Below are 27889 nucleotides of genomic sequence, written 5' to 3' on the forward strand. Positions count from 1 at the left end.
GCCAGGAGAGAGGGTGGGAGACTCTGGGGTGGAGGGAGGGGCAGCACCTGGCGGGGGTCTGGGAGGCGCTGGCTGCCGCGGCTCGAGTCAGGGACACCCCAGACCTGCACCGTGCAGCCCCCACGGGGCAGAGTCGTCTGGTAGCCCAGGGTCGAAGTGAAGAGGGCGAGTTCGCAGCAGGTTGAATGAACCCGTGTACCCACTGTGGGTTCATTTTAAGTGCCTGGAGCGAGGTTGGTCAAGCCCTTGCTGAGCTCGAGTGAGGGAGTCAGTCAGGGAGGACTGAGCTCAGGGTGAGAGTGAGGGGCGGCTGGCGCGGTGAGTCCTCCTCAGCTGGGTGGGTTCTGGGGATGCCCTTGAGTTCAGGGGTACCCTTTCAGAAGCCTCACTGAAGGCTTGTTTGGGGGGTGGAGAGGGCAGAAGCCCACTTGGAAGACATGTTCATTCCTAGCAGTGGTGGTTTCTGAAGCAGTTTAAACTGTTCGGTCCAACTGTGACCAGTACCTTGCAGGGTCATGTTTGGTGGTGGGCCTGAGCTGTGGGCACGGCCTTCCTTCTCCCGCACCCCACACTCACCTGCCGTCTTTTTGGCAGCCCCTCCCCCCGCCCTGCACCCTTGATGGTGGGCCTGAGCCCAGCCCCCCTGTTACCACGGAGCCCCTTGTGACTGAGTGGGTTCTGGTTCCGGGCTCCTGGGAGACGTGCTGCGGGCAGAGCCTTCGTGCCATTTCTCCTTGAGACAGTGGTGCTGGTGGTCATAGTGTGAGAGCGGTGTGTGAGAGCGGTGTGTGTGAGAGCGGTGTGTGTGTGAGAGCGGTGTGTGTGTGAGAGCGGTGGTCGTAGTGTGAGAGCGGTGGTGATAGCTCAGGAGCTGAGGTATCCTCCGGTGAAACAGCAGTTGCCCCGCGTGGGGGGCTGCCCCCATCCGCGAGGATGGGTCGCAGAAGGGCCCGCCTGTGGGCGTTATTCCAGTGCTGCAAGCCCAAAGCAAAGGCCAACACAAGGAGGAGCTTGGCCTCGGACCGAGTCCTGGAAGCAGAGTGCCCTGAGGTGAGAGCAGCCGGGGGGCTGGGCCCGTCGGATTGGCCCTCACCCGGCGAAGCGTTGGGGTTGTGTTTCCTTTTGTTAGCTTGGTTGTGGGCCCTGCCGGGCAGGGCGTTTTGACCTTAGTGGGCAGGATCGACCCCAGCAGGTTGACCTGGTAAGAGGTTGTGCAGGTGCTGCGTGGAGGATGGGCGGGGGCCCCACAAGAAGGGAAACACTGGCTGGAGGAGTCTCTGGAGCGTATGGATCGAGCTAGAGAGTCAGTCCTTGAAGCAGAAAGGCTAAGCCCCTTAACGTCCCCTGTCTTACAAAGCACAGACCAGTGTGTCCAGGATTTTAATGACGGGTACCTACTGCTTACGTGTATAACATACACCCTCATGGCTTCACATGTCTACTACATGCCTCTTACAAGTGTAGGGCACTATTCTGGGTGCTGCATACTCAGTATGGCATAGGGGATACGTAGCCCAGGATTTTTGTATCTGTGCCGAGAAAAACAGAAGTATGAATGATGCCGTGTGGTTCAATTTGAGCAAGTTCACCACATGGACGGCCCTGCGTGCACGCAAATTGTGGTAAAATACATATAACGTGAGTTTAACATTTTAACCAGTTCATTGAATGACTGTGTGACTTCAGTGGAGTCAAGCTAACAGGTGGCCTTGGGGTGCCATCAGCCTTTTTCCCAGAGGAACACTCCAAAGCCTGGTGTCCTTGTAGACCTTACCTTTCTTCTTCACTCTCCCCAGTGGTTCTAGGTCACTTGTCTGTGTGTCGTTTAAGAGTCTCTTCATCCACTTTGTTGTTAGGTTTGTGTTTAGGAGCGTTTCTCAGACGTCCCTGGGTCTTGAGAAGGCAGGCTTGGATTCTGGGTTCTCCCTGGCCGCGTGCCGGCCAGGTCGAGGTGGAGGCTGACGGCCGGTCTGAGTTGCGGTGGCGTGTGTGGTCTTGGGGTCGGCAGACCCCCTCTTCTGTGGGGGGACAGGGAGATCCTTTGTGTGGAGCCTGGAGAGACTTGACAGGGTCAGTCTTCATTGTCTCGCTCTCTTTTTAACTTGTGTTTGCATTTAGTGACTCATTTAATTGTTTTCTAGAAGTCTCCAGCTTCTAACGAGGAGGTAAATGTATACAAGAAGCAGCTCCTGGAAAGGGAAGAAGAACTCGCCGAGCTCAGAGCCGAAAGAAACAACACCAGGGTCAGTAGGGGGATTCTCACGTGTTGACATTTGCCCCGCGGGGGTCACCACTGGGCTCCGTGTTAGTGACTTTAAACTCTGTCTGATTTTAAAGTCATTTTTCACATCTTCCCACTGAGCAGACTGGGGTGGATCAGTTCGGGGTTCTCATACCTTGCTTCAAATTTATGATGAGAGCTAATGTAATTTTAGTACATTCGAGGGGGAGTTCTCTTCACTTACATTTTTGTCCACGCTACACGTTTTGTGGGATCTTAGTTCCCCGACCAGGGATTAAAACCCATGACCCTGCAGAAGTGTGGAGTCTTAACTACTGGGCCACCTGGGAAGTCCACTCTAACTTTAGACAAAACTGGCAGGATTCCGATGTGCCTTAGCATGGTTTCGGCTTTAGAGTGAGGCTGAGAGGAGTTACCGACCCTGGATGCAAGCGTGAGGTTGAAGGTGCTCCTTTGGCCCCACCCTGCAGCTGCTGCTGGAGCACCTGGAGTTCCTGGTTTCCCAGAACATGCCATCCCTCCAGATGACGGCGGGCAAGCAGCAGGAGCAGCCCCCAGCCAGCATGACCAGCGAGGTGGAGGTGCTCAGGGCGCTGAAATTTCTTTTTGACCACCACAAGGCCCTGGATGAGAAGGTACCAGCCACCCAAACCTCCTGGATTTGTACACTTGCTGCCTTGTTAGGTGGATGATGCATGTATTTATGTAACTAGTTGACTTTTGAGCTTCTTGAATTCTTGTAAATACATTTTCTCTGTAAGAAGTCAGAGTTTTATATGGCTCAGGCATGTCCGTATCTTTGTGACCCTGTGGACTGTAGCCCACCACGCTCCTCTCTTCATGGGGCTTCCCAGGCAAGAATACTGGAGTGGGTGGCCATCTTCTACTCTAGGGGATCTTCGCGACCCAGGGATTGAACCTGCCCTCTTGCATTGGCAGGCAGATTCTTTACCATTGAGCCACCTGGGAAGCCCCCAGTTAAAAAGTATTAGTTGGCATAAATGTCTCAAGATTTATTATATTCTGTGTATCAATTTGCAGTTAAAAACTGGGTACTAGAATTAATTTAGGATAACATTTTGTTCTCTCAAACTTAGAATTTAAAGCTGTTAACAAGCAGATTTTCTTGATGTTAAGATCAGTGAGAGCCATTAAAGATACTCTGTTACAGTAGCCATGTATTAGGGTGAGCATAGAATGAGGAGTGCACTAACGTGTATACACACATCAACACACAGTGACTCGACCCCTTTTATTTGAGTTGAGAGAGCGATTACGTATAGCACACGAAAGGTGTCATTTGTTAGAAGAAGAATTAGGTGCTACACATAAAGACGTAAGTTTGATCAGTCATCGTGTAATTTCAGTTAAGGGTTTGTCATTTGTATCCTTTCATTTCAAAAAAGTATGAAGGCTGTAGTGGTGGGCATCACATGCCATTTATCTTTCTGATTGAGGACCCACCCACCTGGGGTATTTTAAGGACTAGCAAACTAGACTTGTGGCTCAGAGCTGCAGGATCTCTTAAGCACCCCTTTGTCCAGGAGAAGACAAAGTCTGACTCTAATCACCCGGTTCTAATCGGGATGGACAGCATCACCAACGCACCATGTAGGTCTGAGCAGCCGTGAGGGTCCTGTGAACTCCCAGAGTGCAGAAGGCGGTTTTGACCTCACCGATTTCCCGGAAGTGCTGTGTTCCCTCCCTCCCAAAACAAGGCTCTCTAAGGCTTCCTTTCCCCCTTAGAGATCGTCCGACGGCTCTCTAAGCCACGAGCAAAACCTGGCTAAGATGAGCGAGCTCCAGGAAGTCATAGACAAGCAGTTGCGGGAGCAGAGCCAGATGGAAGAGCACCTGGCAGCCCTCTCTGCCCACATGAGAGAGCTGGAGGAGGACCTGGACACGGCCAGGAGAAAACTCCTCAAGTCCAAGGAAGTGAACAGGAAACTGGAGCGGGATGTCCGCGAAGTGAGTGACGGCGGCCGTGTCTGTTGCCCTGAGGTGGTTGTGGGTCCCTTGTTCTCCCGGTGATCTCAGCCTCGGGATGGCTGCGCGAGTAAGAGCAGAGCTCTGGCGAGACACGACAGGCTGTCTCCCTGCCTCTGTGTCGAGGTCTCGGGGGTAGAAGAGGCCTGATCCAGGCGGTCCGTTGGCAGTGGACCAACATGAGGGTAGCCCTTGCGCTGTGCTGCACCCTGGGTGTGGACTCCTGATTTCTACAAGTTCTAGGGGCCCAGTGTGTTCCTTTGAAAACATTCATGTATCCATTCATTCATTTCGTAGCATGTAGTTGCTTTCCACTGCTGGGTCAATTTCTGCTGTGCAGCAAACTGAATCAGTCATGTATATGTGTATATATATATCTACATATATCCCTGTTGTTTAGATTTCCTACCCATTTCCTTCACCACAGAGCACTGAGGAGCCTTCCCTGTGCTGTACACTAGGTCCTTACTCGCTGTTGACTTGATGCGTAGTATCAGCAGTGTATGTATGCCAGTCCCAGTCGCCCAGTTCATCCCCCACACCTGCCTGTCGAATGTATTCCTGACGATGCTGAGATTTCCTTCTGATTCGCTCAGGCGAGTCTGGTGACGTGTGTGGAGGCCGTTCTCTCGGAGAGATGGGAGCATGCTGTGTGGGCTCTGCCGAGGCAGCTTGCCTGGCCGTCTTCTCTGGTTTGCTGAGGTTCCGCTCCTTGACAGGGATGTGTGACGGTGATCCCGGCGGTCAGACCAGTCGAGTGGCGTTTGCTCACCCTCAGGTCCTCAGGCCCGAGCTGTGTAACCGTGTAGACTCCTGATGTTTCTGGTGGTCGTGTCTGCGGGTGTCATGATTTATGAGAAACTACCTAACGGTCCCTGTGAAAACAGAAGTGTGCTGGGGGTTCAGGCCTCCTGCTGTGAGCCTCACCTCTCCTCTGTACGCAGACAGACAGCGCCCACCCTGCCCCACCCCTCCCCCGTGACACCGTCTCAGACAGAGCCCCTCCAGCATGTGTTCCAGCAGGTGTACTTGTTTAGTAGCTTGGTGTGAGGAATTCTGTGTGAGAACTCAAAACAGAAATATTTGCACATGTTTGTATAACCTTTTCACACTACTCTTTGGCAACAGGAGGAGATTAGGTGGCAGAGTTTAATACGCTGAGAATTCTGGAAAAAGCGTTTTTAAGACCTTTCACTTTTAATATTAGGACTTGGCCCACATTGGTTACTTAGTGACCGCGGAGGGACCCGAAATGGATTTTGAGCTGGCAGACAGGAGTCATACCAGCAGCAAGTTCTGGTCCTGGTTTGAGCATTTCATATATGTGGTTTAACTCTGCTTGAGAAGGCTGCTTCCAGTTGTGTTACACTTTGACTTCTGTTTCCACTCGTTAATAGTCTTACTTTAATTTTGAGGAAATTGCATGAGATTTTTCCAACTTTTACCTGAGGAAACGAGCCTCAGAGCTCCCTCTTGGGTCTGTTGTAGGTCCCTCCCTGTTCTGGGTCAAGTCCGCCTGTATGGTGTAGCAGACAGAGGTCCTGACTTCATGCCAGATACCTTCCCTCCTGGAATTCTTGCAATAACAGGGTAGTTTAGTATACTTTTTGTTTGCTGTTTGGATTTATTATATAGCAAAGAAGCTTGGTAAACCGAGTGGCCAGACAGAACATTCAGACAGATGGCTGCCCATCGTGGCACATGTGACCTTTGAGGTAGGTGCGTTTTTGCTCACGTCCGAGAAAACTGCCACGTTTAGGAGTTTAATTTTGAGGACGCTAACTTTATGTTTGACTTGAAACTTAGGATTTAGTCCAGTTTTGTTACTCTTAAGCGTATCGGTGTGTTCCATGATAACGGCTTACCTTTTCTCCTCTGCAATGCCCGGCGTAGGCCATGGCCCAGATGGAGGACACGGTAAAGAGAATCACTACCCTAGAGAAACGCTCCCTCACTGCACAGCGCGAAGCTGCCTATGTACATGACTTCAATGATAAACTTGAAAATGAAATCGTAAATGAGGATTCTATGCATCGACAGGTAATGGCCTTTACTGAACTGTGTCTGACTTTTATAGTATTGCATTACTGAGGAGGGAAGGTAAAGAAAGACCTTTTCATGTGACTCCCATGTTGAAAATCAAGTCCCCGTGTAAAGTTCTTATGACCCTAAAACATTGCGTTCAAAAGTGTGGATGTCCATCATGGTAAATCAGCTGTACTGGAAGGAAATACATTTTTTAAAAATTGGGGGTGACTGCAACTTCCAGGTTTGAATTATTCGGGACTTGGTTTAACCATTTTGTGAAATTCCTCTCCTGACTCCCTTGTTTTACTTGAGCGTGACTCTGTTGGCTTGTTAGCGTTTTTACTGAAAGAGCAGAGAGCAGCAGGGAACTTCAGGGCAGCGGGCTGCCTGTTGAGAACTGGGTCACTGTGACAAGAGGCAGGGTTAGAGCTCCGGTCTGGTTAGGGATTGTCCTTCCTGTGGTTTGGTGAGCCTTACTCGCTCCTGTTCCCGTGTGGTCTCAGATAATCAGGACTTAACCAGGAAAACCAAATCTGGCTTCTCTCAAACAAAGTGAGTCGGGCCGGTGTGTGCCAAAGTGTATCATTGGCCCCACCACAAAAATAAAGCACTAGAAAGTCATTGAAATGTATGAGGTGGAACGCATTCAGTTCAGTTCAGTTGCTCAGTCGTGTCCGACTCTTTGCGACCCCATGAATCACAGCACGCCAGGCCTCCCTGTCCATCACCAACTCCCGGAGTTCACTCAAACTCATGTCCATCGAGTCGGTGATGCCATCCGGCCATCTCATTCTCTGTCGTCCCCGTCTCCTCCCACCCCCAATCCCTCCCAGCATCAGACTCTTTTCCAGTGAGTCAGCTCGTCGCATGAGGTGGCCAAAGTATTGAAGTTTCAGCTTTAGCATCAGTCCTTCCAATGAACACCCAGGACTGATCTCCTTTAGAATGGACTGGTTGGATCTCCTTGCAGTCCAAGGGACTCTCAAGAGTCTTCTCCAGCACCACAGTTCAAAAGCATCCATTCTTCGGTGCTCAGCTTTCTTCACAGTCCAACTCTCACATCCATACATGACCACGGGAAAAACCATAGCCTTGACTAGATGGACCTTGGTTGGCAAAGTAATGTCTCTGCTTTTCAATGTGCTGTCTAGGTTGGTCATAACTTTCCTTCCAAGGAGTAAGCATCTTTTAATTTCCTGGCTGCAATCAGCATCTGCAGTGATTTTGGAGCCCCAAAAAATAAAGTCTGACACTGTCTCCACTGTTTCCCCATCTATTTCCCATGAAGTGATGGGACCAGATGCCATGATCTTCGTTTTCTGAATGTTGAACTTCTTTTCACTCTCCTCTTTCACTTTCATCAAGAGGCCTTTGAGTTCCTCTTCACTTTCTGCCATAAGGGTGGTGTCATCTGCATATCTGAGGTTATTGATATTTCTCCCGGCTATCTTGATTCCAGCTTGTGCTTCTCCCAGCCCAGCGTTCCTCATGATGTACTCTGCATATAAGTTAAATAAGCAGGGTGACAATATACAGCCTTGACGTACTCCTTTTCATATTTGGAACCAGTCTGTTGTTCCATGTCCAGTTCTAACTGTTGCTTCCTGACCTGCATACAGGTTTCTCAAGAGGCAGGTCAGGTGGTCTGGGATTCCCATCTCTTTCAGAATTTTCCACAGTTTATTGTGATCCACACAGTCAAAGGCTTTGGCATTGGCCCCACCACAAAAATAAAGCACTAGAAAGTCATTGAAATGTATGAGGTGGAACGCATTACGATATACAAAATAGTGGCTCCCAAAGGCAGATCAGAAAATACTACGTACCATATGCTCTTGTTTTCTGAGGGTTTTAAAGCCTCACGTGTCAGTACTGTCCCCAGCATGCCTGTCTTCTTGGGCCTGGACTGCAGAACCTCAGACGTGGGCTCCCAGGGGGCAGTGGTTCTGACTCCCATGGTGAGACCCACGGTGAGGCGCCCTCCCCGCTTAGGCAGAGAGCTCAATGTCTCCCGATCAGGGGTGCACTTCCTTACTTGCAGAACAGCTGCTTAGAGGCTGTTGAGCTCGGGATGCTGTTTATGACTAAGCCAGTTCAAAGTAAACTTTTGTTTTGCTTTAAAAATATTTGAATGCCGATGCCTTACTGTGGAAGCTGTGAGAGGTTTTGTTTCCTTGGGCTCAAAAATCACAGAAGACGGTGACTACAGCCATGAGATTTAAAAATGCTTGCTCCTTGGAAAGCTATGACAAACCTAGACAGCATATTGAGAAGTAGAGATATCACTTTGCGACAAAGGTCCATATAGTCAAAGCTATCGTTTTTCCAGTAGTTACGTATGGGTGTGAGAATTGGACCATAAAGAAGGCTGAGCACTGAAGAATTGATGCTTTCGAACTGTGTGGATGGAGACGACTTTGTTTTAACAGAAAATAACCTGTTTTTTAATTTTTTAAGGTGGAAAATTTCAAACATGCACAAAAGTGGTATAATCATATACCACTTCTATAATATAGTATAATAAATACCCATGACCCAGCAATTAGCCTCAGCAATTTCTAACACAGGGCCAGTCTAAAATAGATCATTCTTTTATCTTCTCTCCATTTTTTTTATACAGTAGGTCCTAAAACAGCTTTTTAAACCAGGAGGTTGATGCTCATTTTATAAAACACAGACTTGCCAACTTTGTTATTACCTTTAAAAATTGCTTGAGGTAATTATTTGCAGTTTTTTAATATGAATTTTCATTTTGGAAAAGACCCTGATGCTGGGAAAGATTGAAGGCAGGAAGAGAGTGGGTGACAGAGGATGAGACTCAATGGACATGAGTTTGAGCAAGTTCTGGGAGTTGGTGATGGACAGGGAAGCCTGGCATGCTGCAGTCCATGGGGTTGCACAGTCAGACATGACTGAGCAAGTGAACTGAACTGAATATGAATTATCATTGGGAGAAAATCTATGACCAACCTAGACAGCATATTAAAAAGCAGAGACATTACTTTGCAGCTATGGTTTTTCCAGTAGTCATGTATGGATGTGAGAGTTGGACCGTAAAGAAGGCTGAGCACCAAAGAATCAATGCTTTTGAACTGAGGTGTTGGAGAAGACTCTTGAGAGTCCCCTGGACTGCAAGGAGATCAAACCGATCAATCCTAAAGGAAATCAGTCCTGAATATGCATTGGAAGGACTGATGCTGAGGCTGAAGGTTCAATACTTTGGCCACCTGATGCGAAGAACTGACAGATTGGAAAAGACCCTGGTGCTAGGAAAGATCGAAGGCAGGAAGAGAAGGTGCGACAGAGGACGAGACGGTTGGATGGCATCACTGACCCGATGGACGTGAGTTTGAGCAACTTCTGGGAGATAGTGAAGGACAGGGAAGCCTGGCATGCTGCAGTCCTTGGGGTCACAAAGAGTCAGACACGACTGAACAACAGCAATCATTACAGAGAATTTAAGTGATGTTGCATGTAAAGAAAAATATGTGAACATCTATCTCCACTGGCTTTTTTCCCAAAATGAATTTTCTCACCTTTTACTTTATAAATTGAATTCATTTTACCCCCTAAACCAGACTCAAGCTTCTGTTTATATACTGGGAATTTCCTCTACCAACGTGTGTGTAAGCTGATCCCCTTTAAAGTCTGCTTGTTTCTGAGTGTAAATCTGCTTGCTCTCCGAGCTCCTCTGACAGGTAATGGCTGGTGACATTAAGGACCCCCAGGTGCTCAGCCAAAGAGAAGCGTTGGGAGTGACTTTTGACAGGTGAAGTCTCTGCCTCCCTCTGCACCTGTCCGTCTGCTCTGGTGATGCTCAAGAGCCCACCAGAAGTGGCCGTGGGAGGGGACCGCCTCGAGAACCAGGGCACAGGCTGCTCACGTCACGGCTCCCCGGTGCTTTTAAAAGAAGGACCGTACTTTGCTCTTGAAGTTTATGAGTTTTTGTTTTTCCTGTTTTAGGCAAGGCAGGGAGAAGACGTGAAGGAAGAACACAATAAACCCTTATCAGATACTGGGGATAAGCCTGTGTCCGAATCAGATGAGAGGCTTCAACTTCATCTGAAGGAGAGAATGGCTGCTCTGGAGGATAAGGTGAGCCAGCCCCAGGGCCCCTTTACAAAGAGGCACATCTGGCGGGGCCTATCCCGGCCTGGTCTGTGTGTGGGGAAAAGCTCCAGGACAGGAGTTGGAAAACTGTTCCCAAGAGGGCCTCAGAGTGAATGTCTTTACTGGTTACGAATAATTGAGTAGCAGCATTTCATGCTAGTCAATAAGCGTGACAGCATCCACAGGCAGTGTGTAAAGGAACAGACGTAGATGTGTGCCCGCAACCCTTACAGAAAGCATCAGTGAGCCGGATCCCCCGATGGCCCCAGTGTTAGCAGCCGCCGTGCTCGAACTTTGTTCTCGGTCCACCCTCACCCCTTCGTTTCTTTCTTAGAAGTTTATTTCTGGGGCTTTGCTGGCAGTCCAGTGGTTGAGAGCCCCCGGGGAGCTGCCCTGCGGGGCGGGGCACACCGCCTGCTTGCAGAGAGCTGGAGACCAGGCAGGGAGGGGGACAGTAGAGGCCGCTCCCAGGGAACTTTCAGAGACCCGCAGCAGGCGCTGCAGGGAGCCCTGGAGGAGGAATCTGCTGGTTCCCGTTGTGCGATTTGAAGGCGCGGGGGTCAATAGGGGTGAACCCATAGGCAGCTGGCTCGCTGGAGCGGAGCAGGAATGATGGCAGGTGGTCCTGGAGCCAGCGAAGGGGGTGGCCCTGCCCTGGGGAGGGGTTGTGACGAAGGCAGGGGGCGAGGGCACTGGCCCCGGGGGACAGGGATCCAGCAAGCCAGCATCTCGAGGCTGCCCCTCAGTTGCTTTGAGGTCATGTCTGGGAAAAGAAGGCAGGACCTGGGTGACAGTGGGGACATTTGCGGAGAGAAGGGTGTGAGGTGTGAGAGCGGGAGGGCGGCACGGGGCCCCGCAGGCACGCTCCCGTGCGTCTCTGATGCCAGAGCCGCCCTTGCAGTGCGAGGGGCCGCCGCCCAGAAGAGCCTAGGGCCTGTGCCCCGAGAGGAGAGCGGCGGCGGGGCTGGCCCTCCTGTCCGCTGGCTGCCCCTGCTCTCTCCTGTCTGTGGGTGTTCAGACCAGCCTGGAAAACGGAGGGCTGGGAACCTGCGAGGACGGCCCTCCTCGGTGAACCAGTACAAGTGATGACAGCCGAGGTGGACCCAGCGGCTGTGGAGCTGAAGGATTGCTTTTCCTTATTTTCCTTCAGCCTGGCTGATGGTGGCATGGATGTATTTTTTTTTTTAATGTTTGCTTTTTGTCCCTGACTCCATCAGCCCTCCCTTGTGAATAACCTCATAGGATTGCCTTCTGTCCACGCTAAGAGCTGAGTGTCACCAGGCCATATGGGAACTGAATTCTCCTCCTGTCCGTTTCTTCAGTACTGCTCGCGTAAGAGATGCCAGTGTCTCCTAAGCATGGCCCATTTATCCTCAGTCAGGGCTTCCATGTAAAATTGTGTTCAGTTCCTGATAGACTTGAGCTGCCCTGAATGTCGCTGACGAGACGTGGTCCTCTCATGCCCAGGTGCAGACCCTGAAGGAACAGGGCTGGGAGCGCTCGCAGCAAGCCAGCGTGCTGGCCAACGTGGCCCAGGCGTTCGAGAGTGACGAGGGCGTGTCTGACGGCGAGGGCGACGGGGTCACCCTCTTCAGCTCGGCCACTCAGCTGTCACCGAGAGGGCAGGACGATGCCGAGACTCTGACTGTGACGCTTCAGGAGCAGCTGTACGCCATCAACGAAGAGAGCTGGTGGGTGCGCCTGATCCTAGCTCCCCGGAAACTCGGTTTCTCTGGGGAGCTGTCTTCTCCTTAGAGAAGTCTGAGTGTTCCATAGTAAGAAAACTGACTTCAGGTCTGCCTCAAGAATTTTCAATTCCAAGATTGCCGTTGATTCTAGAGCTCAGTCAGCCAGGGCGTTCTGTCCACAGTGTGGTGTCAGCACTCTGTGGGGGGGCGTTGTGGGGTGTCCCCCCCTCAGCTCTGAGCCCCAAGTTGGGTGAGGTGCCTAGGCGGTGTCCCCTGCAGCCCGTGCACCCTGCAGCACTGAGGGCGCGCCCTCATGTGTCGCTCAGAGCCTCCCACGTTCTGGTGAAAAGCCTCCTGCATCAGAAAAGCTGGGGTTTGGGGGTTGGCAAATTCCCACTCAGATCTGCATTTTCCTTTTTCACTTAATACAGTGTGAAGATTGGCTTGTGGGAAGACAGTGGTCCAAGGACATGTGTTTGAGTTTTTCTCATCTCATCAGTAGATTTAAGATGTTTTCTTTAGACATCGTCTTGGCAGTTATAGCATTTTACAAAAGGGGACAGAATCCAAAGGCCCGCCTCGTGGGGAGCAGGGGGCCTTGGGTCTGGGTACAGCCGGGTGGCTGGGGGCCCCGAGGCCTGCCTGGTGCCACACCCGCACAGCGGTTCCCCTGTCCCAAGTCCATGTTCAGAGTGGCCGCAGGCCGGCGACCCTGCACAGGACCCGGCAGAGCTGCTGCTCAGATTGTTCTCGTCACGTCAGCTGAGGCCGAGGTGCCCGTCCCTGTCGGCCGAGTGTGGGGGGCCCGGGGGAAAGGCAGGGGTGAACGGCACAGCCAGCAAACGCAGGTGGTGCCGCCTCACTTTTGACGCCATAGACAGACTGCTTTGTAGGCCGTGTTTGAGCACAGACGAGCTCAGAAAGATTGTCTTTCCCCGTCCCCGCAGGAAATATGGAACGGTTATATATTCTTATTTTTATAGCAAGTTGTCAGGTAAAAGTGATTTTTTCCTTATGCAACAAGTTGACTTGATGTAAATGGTAAATTCTGTCCATCAACTTATCAACAGTGAAAACCTTTCAAGATGTATAAGTAGAAGTGAAACTGGAGAGTTTAGTTCCTGTAAGAATCTTGTATTTTAATTTGAAAATCCTTTTATTTGCATAATCGAGTATTTAAACTGCTGTATAACATCCTCCATGACACATTAGGGCAGAAGAGCAGTAACCGTGAATTCTAGGTTAATGCGGCCCATTGACATGAATCCAGAAACTCACACAAAGCTGGGGGAGAACCTCATCAAGTGATGCGTTTGTACATATACAACCTCAAAAAAAAGAAAGATCAACTCAGCACTTCATCTGGTCTGGAGACTTGTGTTTAGAAACTCCAGCTTGTTCGTGCATCGCTGTTTTGATTGTACAGAGTTCCCGACTCCCAGTGGGAAAGACTTGAGGCACTGACGTGCATCTCTGCCCTGAGAGCGGGGAAAAGGTAGAGGTTGTCAACTTCAGGTATCTCCTCACAGGGAGAGAGTCGCCACCCAGGCCCCGTCAGAATGTTAGAGTAAATAAGTGCAATCAAACGTGAATGATCAGGGGCCACTTGGTAAGACTCAGTGCTAAGTTACTCTAAGTTTGAGAATGTTCAAAAGAGGGAACGTTGAACCTTTTTGCTGAGATGTTAATTGCGCAGCTGTTCCTGGAATTTGCTAATCGTGACACAGAATGCCAGCCCAAATGTGTTGTCCAGACACACTCCTCTGCTGACAAAGGTGGGTGACGGGTTTTATTCTGTTTTAGGTTGATTGAAGAGAAGAACACGGAGCAGCCGGCCGAGGAGACTGAGAGCAGGGTGGACAGGGGGAGCTTAGGCAACCTCCATCGTTGTAAAACGATGAGCTCCCTCAGCCTGTATTTCAGCTCCAGCTCGCCCAGCAGTGGGCGCTCCAAGCCCCAAAGGAGGTGGCACAGCCCGCCGCAGGAAGTAGACGAGCTGGGCATCACGACTGGGGTATGTGTCTGCCTCCTCCCTGCCGCGTCCCTCCCCCAGCACACTGGTTTTCTTTTGTTTGTTTGTTTTTTCTCTTTTTACCCAGAAGAAAATCAGGTACATTTGCTATGCTCAGAGGTCTAAGATTTTTAAAACTTCCTAGTCTTTCATCATTCCATAATGGCACAGTGACAAATTCAGTTCAGTTCAGTTCTGGACCACTGGCTTAGCACGTCATCGTGACCTCAGCCAGAGCCTACCTCTGTAACTTGGGCCTGGTCTGTGCTGGGCACAGCAGCTGCAGGGAAGTTTCTGTTCTCAGGGAGCAGACAGCTTTGTGAAAGTAACCATAGGCAGCTCTCATGGCGTGTGAAAACCATGCCGCACATTTTCCCCTGGGGATGTCTGGCTGCAGGGTGCAGGGCCTGCGGTGGGAAGAAAACCCAAGAATCTCAACTGGTCTGCTTGCTGACGGGCCTGGCCGTGCGCTCAGGCCAGCTCTGCGTGTGAAACCAGGTTAAAAGCCGGGGGCCCCAGGGAAGAAGTCGGGCTTCCTCACTCTTCCGAGTCTAAAAACAGGATGACGTCCTAGGGCTTTTGGTGACAGAGTGTGTGGCTCTAAAGCACATGTCCCAGCTTGCTTCCATGTTTAGCTTAGGTTTTGTGAGTGCATTGCTGTTTACCCCATGAAATCACGTGTACAACACTCTGCTTTGTAACTGCACTTGTATTATCACCTTTTTCTGTTACCACCCGTTTCATGTTAGCTATATTGTTAGTCAGCATATAATTAAATTCACTGTGAATCATTTTAGCGGCATGTGAAGTGGTAACTAGTCCATGTTGTGGTCTTTTGACACGCTGTTTTTATCATTTGCATCATTGGCTAAGTAGTTGATATTTAAAATTCTTTGACGATTTCTCTATGGTTTCATGCTTGATTTCTTTCCAAGCATTTGTAAAAGAACAGTTCTGTATGTGTTTTCCTTGTTGTTGTTCTCTGACGGTGGGTCTGCTTTCATCGTTGGTTTTGATTTCCTGTCTCATCCTGCTGTCTGCTTAGTCGTTGTCAGTCAGACAGCGGTCAATCAGTCGTTGTCAATCAGCTGTCGTTTGCCCATCCCCCTCCCCTCCCCCGTCCTCCCACGTGCTCTGGTCATCGCGGTGCTGTGGTCCACAGCGTGTGTCCCCTCAGTCGGGTTTGTGCTTTGTCTTCATGTCTCATTAAATGGTGTGTTTCCCCCACAGCAGTAAGTTTGAGTTAGCGTCTCACTAAGCAGTTACAGGAGAAGGCAATGGCACCCTGCTCCAGTACTCTCGCCTGGAAAATCCCATGGACGGAGGAGCCTGGTAGGCTTCGGTCCATGGGGTCGCGAAGAGTCGGACACGATTGAGCGAATTTACTTTCCCTTTTCACTTTCATGCACTGGAGAAGGAAATGGCAACCCACTCCAGTGTTCTTGCCTGGAGAATCCCAGGGACGGGGGAGCCTGGTGGGCTTCCGTCTATGGGGTCACACAGAGTCGGACACGACTGAAATGACTTAGCAGCAGCAGCAGCAGCAGTTACAGGAGAAGGCAATAGCACCCCGCTCCAGTACTCTCGCCTGGAAAATCCCATGGACGGAGGATCCTGGTAGGCTTCAGTCCATGGGGTCGCGAAGAGTCGGACGCGACTTAGCGACTTCACTTTCCGTTTTCACTTCCATGCATTGGAGAAGGAAATGGCAACCCACTCCAGTGTTCTTGCTTGGAGAATCCCAGGGACGGGGGAGCCTGGTGGGCTGCCATCTGTGGGGTCGCACAGAGGGGACACGACTGAAGCGATTTAGCAGCAGCAGCAGCGGCAGCATGCAGTTATAAGCATAATGTAGATGGATCCTAAACTACATAACATGTGTAATTCATAAATGAGATGATCCTTACATAAAGAAATGACCCTCTTAAGTGTAGATTTAATGGACTTTTGACACAATATCCTTTCTGCGTTGGTGCTTGTATTTAAGACTCTCAATCTCATCAGCTTTTGCACAGTTAATGTCTCTCTTAGACTTTAAAAAAGTATCTTCTATGGCTAATAAAATGTAAAGACTGCACCTGCTACTATGCTAGCTTTCATTCTTACATATTTTCACAGGGAACCTGCTTTAATGAATTTATTTTGAGAAGTTTTAAATCAAATTCTATGTAAGGATTTTACATTAATGTCCAGTAGGTGGTTAGATTCGTTCAATGTTGAAATAGGTATTATGGTAACTTCCTCATCAGTTAAATTACTGATTTAACGTTGAACATGTTTTTTGTTGAGAGAAACTAACTTATAGAGAAGTTTGAGAATAGACAACTGTTAAGGCCCTTTATTGTACAGAATGCTGTGCTTTATTAAATCATGATGTTGTAATGGAATTGTATCTTCTGAGTAATAATTGATAGTGTTTCTCTAGTAAATCTTCAATAGCTTATTTAATTTCTGTGGTCAAAAAAAATGTTCTGTTTCCAGTTCCATGTTCTCTGAATCTTCATCTCACTTATATGTTTGCAGTCTTTTTTGCTTTACTGTCTTTGCCTATACTGATTCTTGAATTTTTAGCTTCAGAGTCGCAATAAATCTGGTTTCTCTTCATTTCTTTGCATGCATCTATCAGCCTAGTGATTTAAGGAAGCATCGTTGAAAGGTAAACTACTTAGAACTTTAGCATGCCTTTGTTTCTCTGTGAAGTGTTGAATAGTCCTTATCGTTTAACGTGAATGAACACTATGTGGTTATGTACTGGTGAATAATTGATGTTTTAATGGAAGTAATGAAACTCACCCACCACGTAAAACATGCTGATGGTTCTGTTGGAAATAGGTCATTCGTTGGGACAATTGTAACAGTTTGCCTTTCTCCCACTTGTTTGCCTTCTAATCATCTCATGCTTATTTATAATAGACATAGTATCATTGGTTATTTTTTAAACTTTCTTTACTTATTCTTTTGGCCATGCTGCACAGCTTATGGGATCTTAGTTCCGCAACCAGGGATCAGACCAGTGTCCCGGCAGTGAAAGTGCCAAGTCCTAACCTCTGGACCACCGTGGAATTTATGCTCAGTGTTTTCTTAAAAGACATGACTGTTAGATTTTCTTAAAAGACATAGATGTTAGATTTGCGGGAAGCCAATTTATTGACGGTGGGTAACAGTGTGCAGGAGACTCTGTGCGCCGGGCACCGTGTCGAGTGCTTTGCGAGTCTTGTCATCTCATCCCGCAGACACCCAGGTGAGGTCCAGGCTGCTGTTATCCCTATTCAGCAGACATGGACACTGAGGCTGAGAGAGGCTGGGCACCGTGCCCAGGCTCGCACACACAGCAGTGTGGTGCGGACTGGTCTGATCAGAGCCTGGACGCGTACCCGTGGTGCTGTCCAGCCCGCTTTCCTCCTGAGGCTCTCGTGTCTATCACGGCATCCCTGATGGAAGGAGCGTCAGGAGGGAGCTCGGTGCCGCTCCCCTCGGGTCACTTGGATGAGCCCCTGTTGTTGGAGTTCAGTGCCCCAAGGGCTGGCCTTCCTTGTCCCTCTCCCGCTCCCAGCCCTCTAACCGAGCACTCCTGGGGCCTTCCTGCAGGACTCGGGCAGCCGCACTCTGGTTCAGGCAGCTCAGTGCCCGGGAGCCCTCCTGCTGGGCACAGCAGGGCAGCGCCGTCACCCTGGGGTTGGTGGCCTGGGTGTGCCGCTCTGTCAAACCTTAACATGGATCAGCCGTAGGCACCCATATGTCCTCTCCCTTTTGAACCTAACTCAAATCTCCCTCCCCATTCCACTGCTCTAGGTTGATACAAGATCATCTCTTAGTGAGACCTAGGGGTGCTTTATGGAAACCACAGTGAGCAAATTACACTCGAACTGTGTGTAAGCACTTCAGGATGTAGCCCCCAGTCTGTGTGTTCCCGAGAAATACAAGCCAGACCCATGGTGTTCGCATGGAGGGGTTAGGTACCTTTTCTGTGTTTCTCTGGTCATGATGGGTTCCAGTAACCTGCATCATCACTACAAATGATCTTGGGTGGTGGCACAAGCGGTGTCCTTTCCTCCTTCAAACAGAAAGGTCTGGACGGCTTTGCCGAGAGGTTTCTTACTCTCGAAACTGGTGCTTCTGAGCAGCGTCTGGCGATGAGCACAGTCCTTTCATCAGGGCAGTTCATGCCATGCAGGGTTCACGGTGCTGGCATCGCTCTGCCCTCCTGCCCGGCAGGGCCATCTGGTTGTTGGATTCCAGGGAGGGCAGAGCCCGGCTGCAGGGAGGCTCTGGTCCAGGGTCTCTGCACTCAGTCGGGTGCTCTCGCTGCCCCACAGCCCTGCCTCTCTTGAACAAGACAGTCCTTTAAGATGGCATTAAGCTATAACAAGGGTTTATTTTGTACTTGGGGGAAAGCATAGCTGATAGATTTCCAAAAAAGTTTCTGGTTATAATGTAAAGCCTGTGAGATTGCCTTTTACGACAGTCTTTTGTTACCCAATTTTACACTTACCTCATTCCCTCAGCCGCCAGCTATCTGGGAAGAGGTAGGAGGCGTCGAAGGCAAAACCTGGACCCCTGCCTCGCCGCAGTCCCTTCGGCTGGACCGGCTGCACACGGGGGCGCAGCGCACAGCCAGCCACGAGGCCATCAGGGACACCTGCAAGTAAGGAGCCTGCGCGCCTCGGCATCAGTTTCAGGAGCCCTGCGCCTCTTGTCTTGAAAGAGTTGCAAGGATGATTTTACAGGAATCCCACTGGGTTCGGTGCCTGTGTTTAGTGGTGGACTTCAGGTACTGGGGGAGGAGAGCTTAGTGACCTCAGTGATTTTAGGAAACGTCCGTCTCAACGGATTGACTCCAGTGGGAGCTTTCTTCCTGCTCTTGCTAGAGGTCTGCCCGGCCCGGGGCACGTTCCTGACGGTGGCGGCCCCTTGCCTCTCCGGTTCACTCTTGAGGGTCCCTCCCTTTTCCTCAAGGGTCTCCTCTCAGGAGACTCTGTCCACTCCCGTGACTGACACTGTCCTCATTCAGGCGACCACCTGCTGAACTCCCGTCCTGAGCCAGGCAGCGCTCGATGGAGGGCACGTGTGGTCACCTGACTAGCAGCCCTGCACGGTGACCGTCGCTCTCCTGCCACTGCCAGGGGCAGTCACCATGCGGGAGGCAGGGGGACTGCCCAGAGCGGGGGAGCTTGCCTTCCCTGGGAGTGTCGTCACCTGCCGAGCAGCGACCCTGAGGGAAGGTTGGAGTGCCCTCTGCACCAGCTGGCCTGGGGTCAAGCCCTCCTTGGGGGAGAGCTAGAGGCAGGGAATCACAGCTTCCCCGGCTGGTTGTCTGTGGCCGGGAGCCTGCATTGCTCGTGTGGAGTGTGCTTGGTGAAGGAGACTCCACGGTCTGCTGTGAGGTTGAGGCGCGGGGGTTGCTGGGTGCCCAGTTCTATCAGTAGGTCCTGTGGACGGGTGTATGTTTGCACGAGGGTGCTGGATAACGGTCGTTTTCTCTCCCTGAAGCTCAACAGGCTCCCAGGACAGCCCCGGGAGCAAGCCCAGCAGCAGCAGCAGCAGCCAGGACTCGCCGCACAAAGCGGCAAAAAACAAAAGCATCAGGTACTCCATCACCCGCATATTTCAAAAGAAGTAAGAGGGCCGGCCTGGACACCCCGGCAATGAGGCATTCGGACCAGGTGGGTGCTTCACCGTTCAGAGTTAGGGGGCCTGCAGGCATGTCCCTTCTGCGTCTCCCCCGTCATCCCCACGAGGCAGCTGTCACTCACTCTGGGGGTCCTCCTGGGAGCAGGAGCGGAGGAGGCGTCTGTCTTCTCGGTGGGTCTGAGATGATCTGATGAGTTAATGAGTGGTTGGGTGGATGGATGGATGAATTCGTCAGTGGATGGGTGGATAGATTAGTGAGTGGATGGATGGATGAACAGATGGCTGGCTGGATGGGTGGACAAAGGGAGCATGGAATGAATAAAGCAGATGTTTATACTCCAATGCTAGAAACATATTCTCCGAAATTGCTTGAGTAGGAGCTGGACAATGGTTGTTTCCTCCAGAACAGTGACAGGTGTTTGGAAACGGCTAAGTGCTCATCAGTGAGGGGTGAGGTACAATCTGTGGACAGCCCACAAGGAACAGCCCTTTCCTTCCTGCCACCATCCCCACCCCCAGGAGCCCATCAGGGGCTCTGCCCACGGCCCCCGCCCCACCCCACAGCCGCGCAGGTGCTCCTGGGGGCTCCTCAGCACACAGTGTCATCACCAGGCCCCGACCTCGCTCGGCGCCATCTCCTGGAGGACAGGGTGTGTTCCTGCCTCTCCAGCCAGATATTTGCTGAGTGTCTTGTTTGTGCTGGGTGTGGGATGTACAGGGGTAAGTAACGCAGATGTGGTCTGGAGCACAGTTTAGGGACAAGAGGGGGAAAGGGAGCAGGTTATTACATCTCTCCCTGTTATTCAGAAATACAGCGCTGCGAGGGATGCTGCATTGATTGTGTACCAGATGCTGCGCGTGCCCCTCACCAAGCAGGGGCTGCCACCTCCCGATTTACAGAGGAGACATGGCCCCGCGGTTAGGGAGTGGTGAGGCAGGTTCACACCCACGCAGCGGGACCGGGCACTTTGCCGAACCCCAGCCGCCTCTCCAGTGGATGCAGCAGGAATGAGATGGTTCTGTGGCATCACTGATTCAGTGGACGTGCGTTTAAGCAAACTCCAGGAAATAGTGAAGGACAGGAAAGCCTGGAGTGCTGCCGTCCATGGAGCGGCAAAGAGTCGGGCACAACTGAGCGACTGAACTAAAACCTGAGTGTGTGCTAAACTGCTTCAGTCATGTCCGACACTCTGCAAGCCCAGGGACTGTAGCCCAGTAGCTCCTCTGTCTAGGGGATTCTCCAGGCAAGAATACTGGAGTGGGTTGTCATGCCCTCCTCCAGGGCATCTTCTTGACCCAAGGATCGAACCCACGTCTCTTGTTATCTCTTGCATTGGCAGGCAGGATCTTTACTACGAGTGCCACCTGGAAAGCCCCAGTGAATGCTGACAACTAGGAAATGCAGAAAATAAGGGCTGCTCCTAAGTTAAACCAGAAGAGCAGCAAGCACAGGTTGTAAAGAGGGAAACGCAGGATGAGCGACAGCAGTGCTGACGGAAACAAGCAGGGATGCGCTCACCCACATAAAGAGAATACCTGTGCCATTCGGAAGAGGAGCCCGTCAGCCCTCGGAGGGACAGTAGAACCAGAACGGAAACCGAGGCCATGGTCAGCAGTGCCCACCCACACGGCCCAAGTGGAGTAGTGTCACTCACCAGGCTTTCTGCGTCCCCAGAGCTGCCGGCGGTAACATCTCTTGAGTTCTAGGCCGGGCAGCATACCCGAGTGAGCTAAGACATCACTGCTCTCCTTCCAGTGCTGCTGCGGGGCCCTCTTTGGGCGGCCACGCTCATCCCCTGCCCTGCCACCCCCTGGGGCCCGGCTGTCCCCCGGGATCTTTTCAGCCCTTGATCTTGGGTGTTCCCAGCCCTCTGCCATGCAGAACTGGACGCAACTCAGGACTTGGGCTTGAGACATCAAGGAGACCGTGAATCTGGAAGGACACCGCCCTGGGGCCCGTGAGAGAGCAGGAAAGCAAAGCCCCTAGTCCAGCATCAGGCCCTCCCCCACCCTCGGGGAGGAAGCAGAGCTGGGGAACGTGCCCTCAGCCACCACTGCCTCCTGCACAAGTGCCTCCTCTTCGCCTGTCCTTGACCTGAAAGAAACCCCAGGTGCTGCTGCTCCGCAGGTGATTCGTAAAAAGGCACCTCCTGCAAGAGCTATTGTCCTGCTGCACTGGGGCTGCCTGAGTGTGCTAAGGAGTGTCAGAAAAGTGGGGATGCCACACCTCATACTGGAGGTGGAGGGCCTGATACTGGGAAGGGTCTGATGCCTGGGGAGGGTCTGAGGGTGGGGGTGGGCCTGATGTCTCATGCTGGGGGAGGGCCTGTGACGGGGGGTGCCTGACACTGTGGGATGGTCTGATTCTGGGGGAAGGTCTGATGCTGGACTAGGGCCTGATTTTGGGAACTTCTGATGCTGGGGGGAACGTCTTATGCAAGACTAGGGTCGGAAGCTGGGGAGGGCCTGTTGCTGGGCGAGTGTCTGATGCTGGACTAGGGTCTGATGCTTGGGGAGGGCCTGATACTGGAATAGGGCCTGATGCTGGGGGAGGGTTTCTGTTGGACTAGGGCCTGATATTTTGGGTAACCTCTGATGCTGGACTAAGGTCGGATGCTGGGGGAGTGCCTGACGCTGGGGCAGGGTCTAATGCCCCAGAAGGTCTGATTCTGGACTAGGTCCTGAAGCTGGGAGGGAAGGTCTGATGCTGGGGGGGAGGGAGTCTGATGCTGGGGGGGAGCTTCTGATGCTGGACTACGGTCTGATGATGGGGGAGGGCGTGATGCTGGACTAGGATCTGATGCTCGGGGAGGGCATGATGTTGGACTAAGGGCTGATGCTGGACTAGGATCTGATGCTGGGGGAGGGTCTGATGCAGGGGGAATGTCAGATGCTGGACTAGGGCCTGATGCTAGGGGATGGCCTGATGCTGGACTAGGATCTGATGCTGGGAGAGGACCTGTCCCCGGCAGATGCTGAAGTGATGGAGTCTCTTGGCTCCGGAGCCAAGGGCATGAACACCCCGTCGGTCGTCCTTTGGGGACACCTATGTCTTCGCCTTCTGGCCTTTCCATTGTATCCATCGACTCCTAACAGAATGCCCGTGTGATGACACAGGCTCCCATTACCAGCTCTGGTCTGTTCTCAGGGAGAGGACAGCTTACCCTCGGCACTCTTGATTGGCAGTGGGAAATTTTGCTTCAGTACTTTATTGAAAGAAAGCAATAAATAATACTGCAATAAAAAAAGTTCCAAAGTAGACTGTACGTACTTTGTCACATATTCAGAAAGTTCACAAAAGATTAATAGGAAAACAGAACAGTAAGAATGAATTGTACGAGTAAATTAAAGGCAGAACCCACATGTAAAGAGACATGCTATCTCTGTCTACCGAGATCCAGCTGCATAATAAATATCACACCGTGATCTGAACGCATCTCTTGCTGGCTTTTTTAATGTGCCGCTGAAAAAGTAAAAGTTACATTTGCTACTTATACAATCCAGAATGGCTATGTCATTGCAATCTAAAAATGTATGCCTAGGTCGATTCTTTAAACATGTTTAGAAACAGATGTAAAAAGATGATTTACATACAAATAAGGCCTTTGTCAGAGCTGCACTACACTGTCTGTCTGGGAAGTGGCACCTTCGCTGTCCAGCTGGATGGCTCCGCAGCAGGTGCAGGGCATCACGATTGGTCCCCGAAGAGTCTCACCGGAGAGGAGGGATCCGAGTCCAGAGACTAGGTTACCAGAGAGATTTTCATAGTCGTCTTCTAGTCATCCTTTCAGCCCAAATTTCATCAGAAGCTCACATTTAACACCCAGTACTTTTAAATCGCTTCATGCTGCAGACAAAAAGCATTTCTTGCTAGAAAAAGTACGGTTTAGGTCAGTCGTTAAAATCCAACAACCATTGGTTGGAATTAAGTTTGCTGATTTCAGAGTGATTGTTGGAGAGCTCGGTTACATTCTGGAAGGAGAATGCACACCGTGTCATGATGATTTTACAATCGCAGGAAAAGCCCTTCTCTCATGGTTTAACTTGTAAAAATTAAACAAGAATAATTACAATAAATGCATCATTTACAAAAGCCCTATATTTGTTCATAGGATTGATACAGACAAGCACTACAGTACATTCATTTGAAAGACTAAAATCGGGTATCAGAACACGAATTGATCTGAAAGGATATTTATAGCCTGAATATACAAGTAAGTAATTATATAAATGAAGTCATAAGTTTACATAAACATAAGAAACATGAAATTCTAAAATATTTTCTCTATGGTATCCATGAGCTTTTCACTAATTAAAAACCCTGTCATAAAATATCTTCGGGTCCATATAACAAGTATCAACAGATTAAAGATTGCATCGAGTTGAAAATGTAGTCTCTGTCGTATCCTGGACGCTGTCTAATCACCTGTAGAAGTAGTGTGGGTAAACTGGAAACACACAGACGAGTCAGTCCTGGGACGGCGGCTGGTGCCCGAGCCCCTGCCCCTCCAGACACCCCCCCACCCCATTCAGGGCTTCAGGGACTTTGAGAATTCAGAGAAACACGGAGGACCAAGCAGATGAAGGAGAGAACTCTGTGGCGGACTTTATTCCGACGTATAGCTAAAAGCGGCTGGTAACAATCCCCAAAACCCAATCCAGCTTTCTAGCTGAGAGGGGAACAGGACAGAGCAGACAGCCTCCTGCCCTCAGAGCGGCTCGAGCAGAGCTGGGCCCCCGGGCCGGCCCCACCACTGCCGGTGCACCTCCGTGAGAAACGCTGGCAGGGCAGCCTCGAGAACCCTGACGCCCTGGGCCCTGCTCCCTCCGAGACCGTGCACGCAACGCAGGGCATGGCCAGCAGCACTGCCGCTGTGGGAGGGACGCCCGTGCGCACAGACGCGCGGGAGCCTCCAGCCGTGCTCTGACCAGTCCGGCGCCAGCCGGGAGCCAAGGTCACGTTCTCTGCTGCTGAGGGCTCTCGCGGGCCGACCTCCGGAGACCCGCTGACCCTCCACTCCCAGGGCGTGGCCTCCGTGCCCCCGCGGGACCAGGCCGGCCAGTACTCACCCCGAAGCTCAGCAGGAGCAAGTCCTGACTGCAGCGGAATCCAGTCTCTGCGTTCCCGCCACGCCTACCGATCCCAGGAGCGCGGGAGGAAGCGTGCAAACACAGAGTGCGGCTAGCCGTGCAACGTCACACGGGGCACGAGGACACGCTCACAACCGCAGCAGCGCCCACTCCTACTGCGGGTCTGGGGAACCTTCTAGAGGGAGGATGAGCCGGGGAGAGCGAGCCTGGCGGCTGCCATCTAGAAACCCCTGCCACCCGGGGGCGGGCGGTCACACTAGAGCAGCAACGGCACATTCGATGACAGAAACGCCGACATGGGGACAGCTACTCCACGTGAGCAGCTGCCACTGTTTCTCCCTGGTCTTTCATCCCCTCCTTTCCCTAATTAACAACTGCCTGAATCTGCCCAGTGGAACTCAGGAAAGGTCATGGAGGCTGAATGAAGGCCGTTAATCAAAGAAACGGGGACACAGGAAGCCCTGTGCTCAGGAGTCCCAGGGGGCCCAGCTGCGGTTTGCTCATCCTGTCTTCCTATTCTGGGCCGCTCTTCCCTTTTCCATCCCCTGGTACATTTCACTGTCAGGGCACCGACCATGACACCCGTTCTCCGGGTTCAACCACAGCAGGGTCGAAGGGCTGCAGCTTCTCAGCCTCCCCTCTGCTGGCTCCTTCACCACACAGGACAGGGGCTGTGTGCACCCTGCTTGTTTACTGCGGCTGGAGACCACAGGTGGTGTGTTTGCTCGTGTGCTCACCCCTTTCGCTTCGGGGCAGGTTTGGGGGGGTACTGGAGGAGCCCACCACAAGGCGCCCTGGAGGTGGGGCATCAAGGCCCGGACAGAAGGATCAGTTCTTCCAAAATTGCTGGGGGTGGGGGATGGAGCAATTTCAGGGCCTCCTCCTCCTGACACTTGGGAGTCTGTTCTTGGTTTTACTTTGTGTGTTTGTTGCAGGCTTCCCCTTTCTCTATGAGCACTTTCTGAGCCCCCTTCCGCTGTCCCTAGACCCTAGGAGAAAGCCTGGCGAAGGCGGGGACAAACAGATCATTTACTCTCTGTATATCTTTGGTCGAGTTATTAACTCGTCTACACTTCGGTTTCCTTTCTAGGAACAGGCCAGAAACTCCTAGCTCCTGGGACATCCCAGAGGATGAAAGGAGGCAACCAGTTGACCGCCCATCGCCAATCCTGGCACCAGCACATAAAGAAAACAATGCCTTCTCTCCGTTCTCCCAAATGTCAGGCCCCAGAGTTTCCTCCCTTATGATACTCGGCCCCCGCCCCTACCCCCGCCCAGGAGAGGTATTCAGCTCAGCTCAGCATCAGGAGACATGGGGGCAGGCGAGGGAAATTGACGGTGATTTTCCACTAGCTGTTCAGCACTGTGCTGGATATTTTAGGCATTGCTAGATCTTTCAGGCGTTATTTCGTTATTAGGCAGAAAGCACACAAGAAAATGGTAATGACTCAGGCCTGCCTTGAACTTTCCTGCCTTCTGTGTGGCAGATTTCAGAGACTCAGGCCCTGGATTTCTCGTTCTGTGAGCCTGGCCACTGGGTGAGACCTGGTCCCCACTTCCCCTTTCCTGGCTGGCCCTGCAGGCCAGCACACAGACCCCTTTTTCAAAGTTTCACAGACAAACTGACAAAGGAAGTAACACAAGTTTCAGAATCTCACAGGGCTCTGTGACTGCAGTCTGGATTCTGCCCCCTTTTAAGAGCTGGTTCTGAGACACCCCTTGACCTCTTGCCTGTTGCAGCCATGCCTGGGGCTGGGGGTCTGCAGTCTCCTGTTTCTTTTCCAACCTGCCCCCAACTCACCCCTGGCTGCAGAGTGTTCAGGCCACAGAGAGAGGGACCTTAGGACCTCCTGAGGCATTCGCGAGGAAATCCCCTTGGGGAATTTTCTCAAAATGGGATTTGGAAATTCTGTACCTTAGTCACTCCTGACAGAGGCAGCTCTGGGCAGTGACAAGATGGGGGGACAGGGATTTAGATCTGGGCTCTGGCCCCAGTTCAGCTCCAGTCCTCTTTGTGAGATGGTGGCAGCCCTCTGCCCTTTGAGGCCCTCCATTTCCTCATCTAGGAAGTGGAGGTTTGACAGTAGTGTTCCTGAGGCTGTTCTCGGTTGAAAGGTTGAAAGATACAAAACTAGAGGATTTGTGGTATTCTGGAGGAGAGTTGGGGGTACGTGTGCTATTGTCCCTAAAATCGATTCACATCACTTCTCCTGCAGCTAAGGCTGAGGGGTTAACTTATCATCTCTCCTTCCTTCCCGTCCAAGGGAAGGGACTCACCAAGGCCCGGGACTCACGTTACTCCCTAGCTCATGAAGTCCTTGTGTGGGCAGTACTGGTCGGTCCTTTCACCTCACTCCCTCCGTCACTCCTTCCCTTTCTCCACCCCCTGCCGCCCCCCCCGCCCCCGCCACCTTTCCATTCATTTCTACGTCTGTGACGTGTAAAATTCTTCGGGGCTTCCCTGGTGGCTCAGTGGTTAAGAATCCACCTGCCAATGCAGGAAACACGGGTTCGATCCCTGGTCCAGGAAGATCCCACATGCTGTGTGACTACTAAGCCTTTGCGCCACAACTACTGAGCCTGTGCCCTACAGCCCAGGAGCCACAACTACTGACCCCACGTGCCACAACTATTGAAGCCCGCGCGCCCTAGAGCCCGTGCTCCACAAGGGAAGCCACCGCAATGAGAAGCCTGTGCACTGCACCTTGAGGGCAGCCCCCGCCTGTGCAACCAGAGAATAAAAGCCCTCACGGCAGTGAAAATCCAGCACAGCCAAATATAAATAAAATAATAAAAAATAGAATTCTTTGTTTATTAATGTAGAAAACAACTTAAGCAGGAGGGCATTGTACTGGGGGCCATGCTGAGTAGTTCACAGAGTGGACAGAGCATTGGAGAACCTGACTTGGAAAAAGGGCAAGTGAGAAACCAGGGCATCTGGGCGGCAGTGCTACTGGACGGTCTCACTAGGGTACCACTCTTGAACCAAATATACCCCAGCCATGTTTCCTATCCACGTCTCAATCTATTAAAGATTCATAGTCCTAGAAGAGGGAGGGTAAACAGCCAAGCTGGTGTCACTTGCTTGCTTCTTCGCTGGGA

General features: G+C 51.5%; 1 protein-coding gene across 1 annotated transcript; it reads left to right on the forward strand.

Moving 5' to 3' along the window:
* Positions 1–933: 933 nt before the first annotated feature.
* LOC148775025 (liprin-alpha-1-like) lies at positions 934–24921 on the forward strand. The gene is made up of 11 exons (XM_088827588.1): positions 934–1050; positions 2142–2243; positions 2713–2877; positions 3989–4210; positions 6122–6268; positions 10220–10351; positions 11834–12057; positions 13858–14068; positions 18571–18710; positions 19556–19728; positions 21037–24921. Exons 1-10 carry the CDS (start codon positions 934–936, stop codon positions 19683–19685), a joined length of 1590 nt encoding a protein of 529 aa, XP_088683714.1. The 3' UTR covers positions 19686–19728; positions 21037–24921.
* The last annotated feature ends 2968 nt before the right edge of the window (positions 24922–27889 follow it).

The sequence above is a fragment of the Moschus berezovskii genome, chromosome 18, assembly GCF_049115385.1.
Source record: "Moschus berezovskii isolate FMDL1 chromosome 18, NW_MosBer_1.0, whole genome shotgun sequence".
NCBI classification, from domain to species: Eukaryota; Metazoa; Chordata; class Mammalia; order Artiodactyla; family Moschidae; genus Moschus; species Moschus berezovskii.

Coding starts and splice junctions, on each gene's coding strand:
- LOC148775025 (XM_088827588.1), top strand. CDS start 934: ATGGGTCGCAGAAGGGCCCGCCTGTGGGCGTTATTCCAGTGCTGCAAG. Junction 2,244..2,712: donor CCGAAAGAAACAACACCAGG/GTCAGTAGGGGG, acceptor CCCACCCTGCAG/CTGCTGCTGGAGCACCTGGA. Junction 14,069..18,570: donor AGCTGGGCATCACGACTGGG/GTATGTGTCTGC, acceptor TCATTCCCTCAG/CCGCCAGCTATCTGGGAAGA.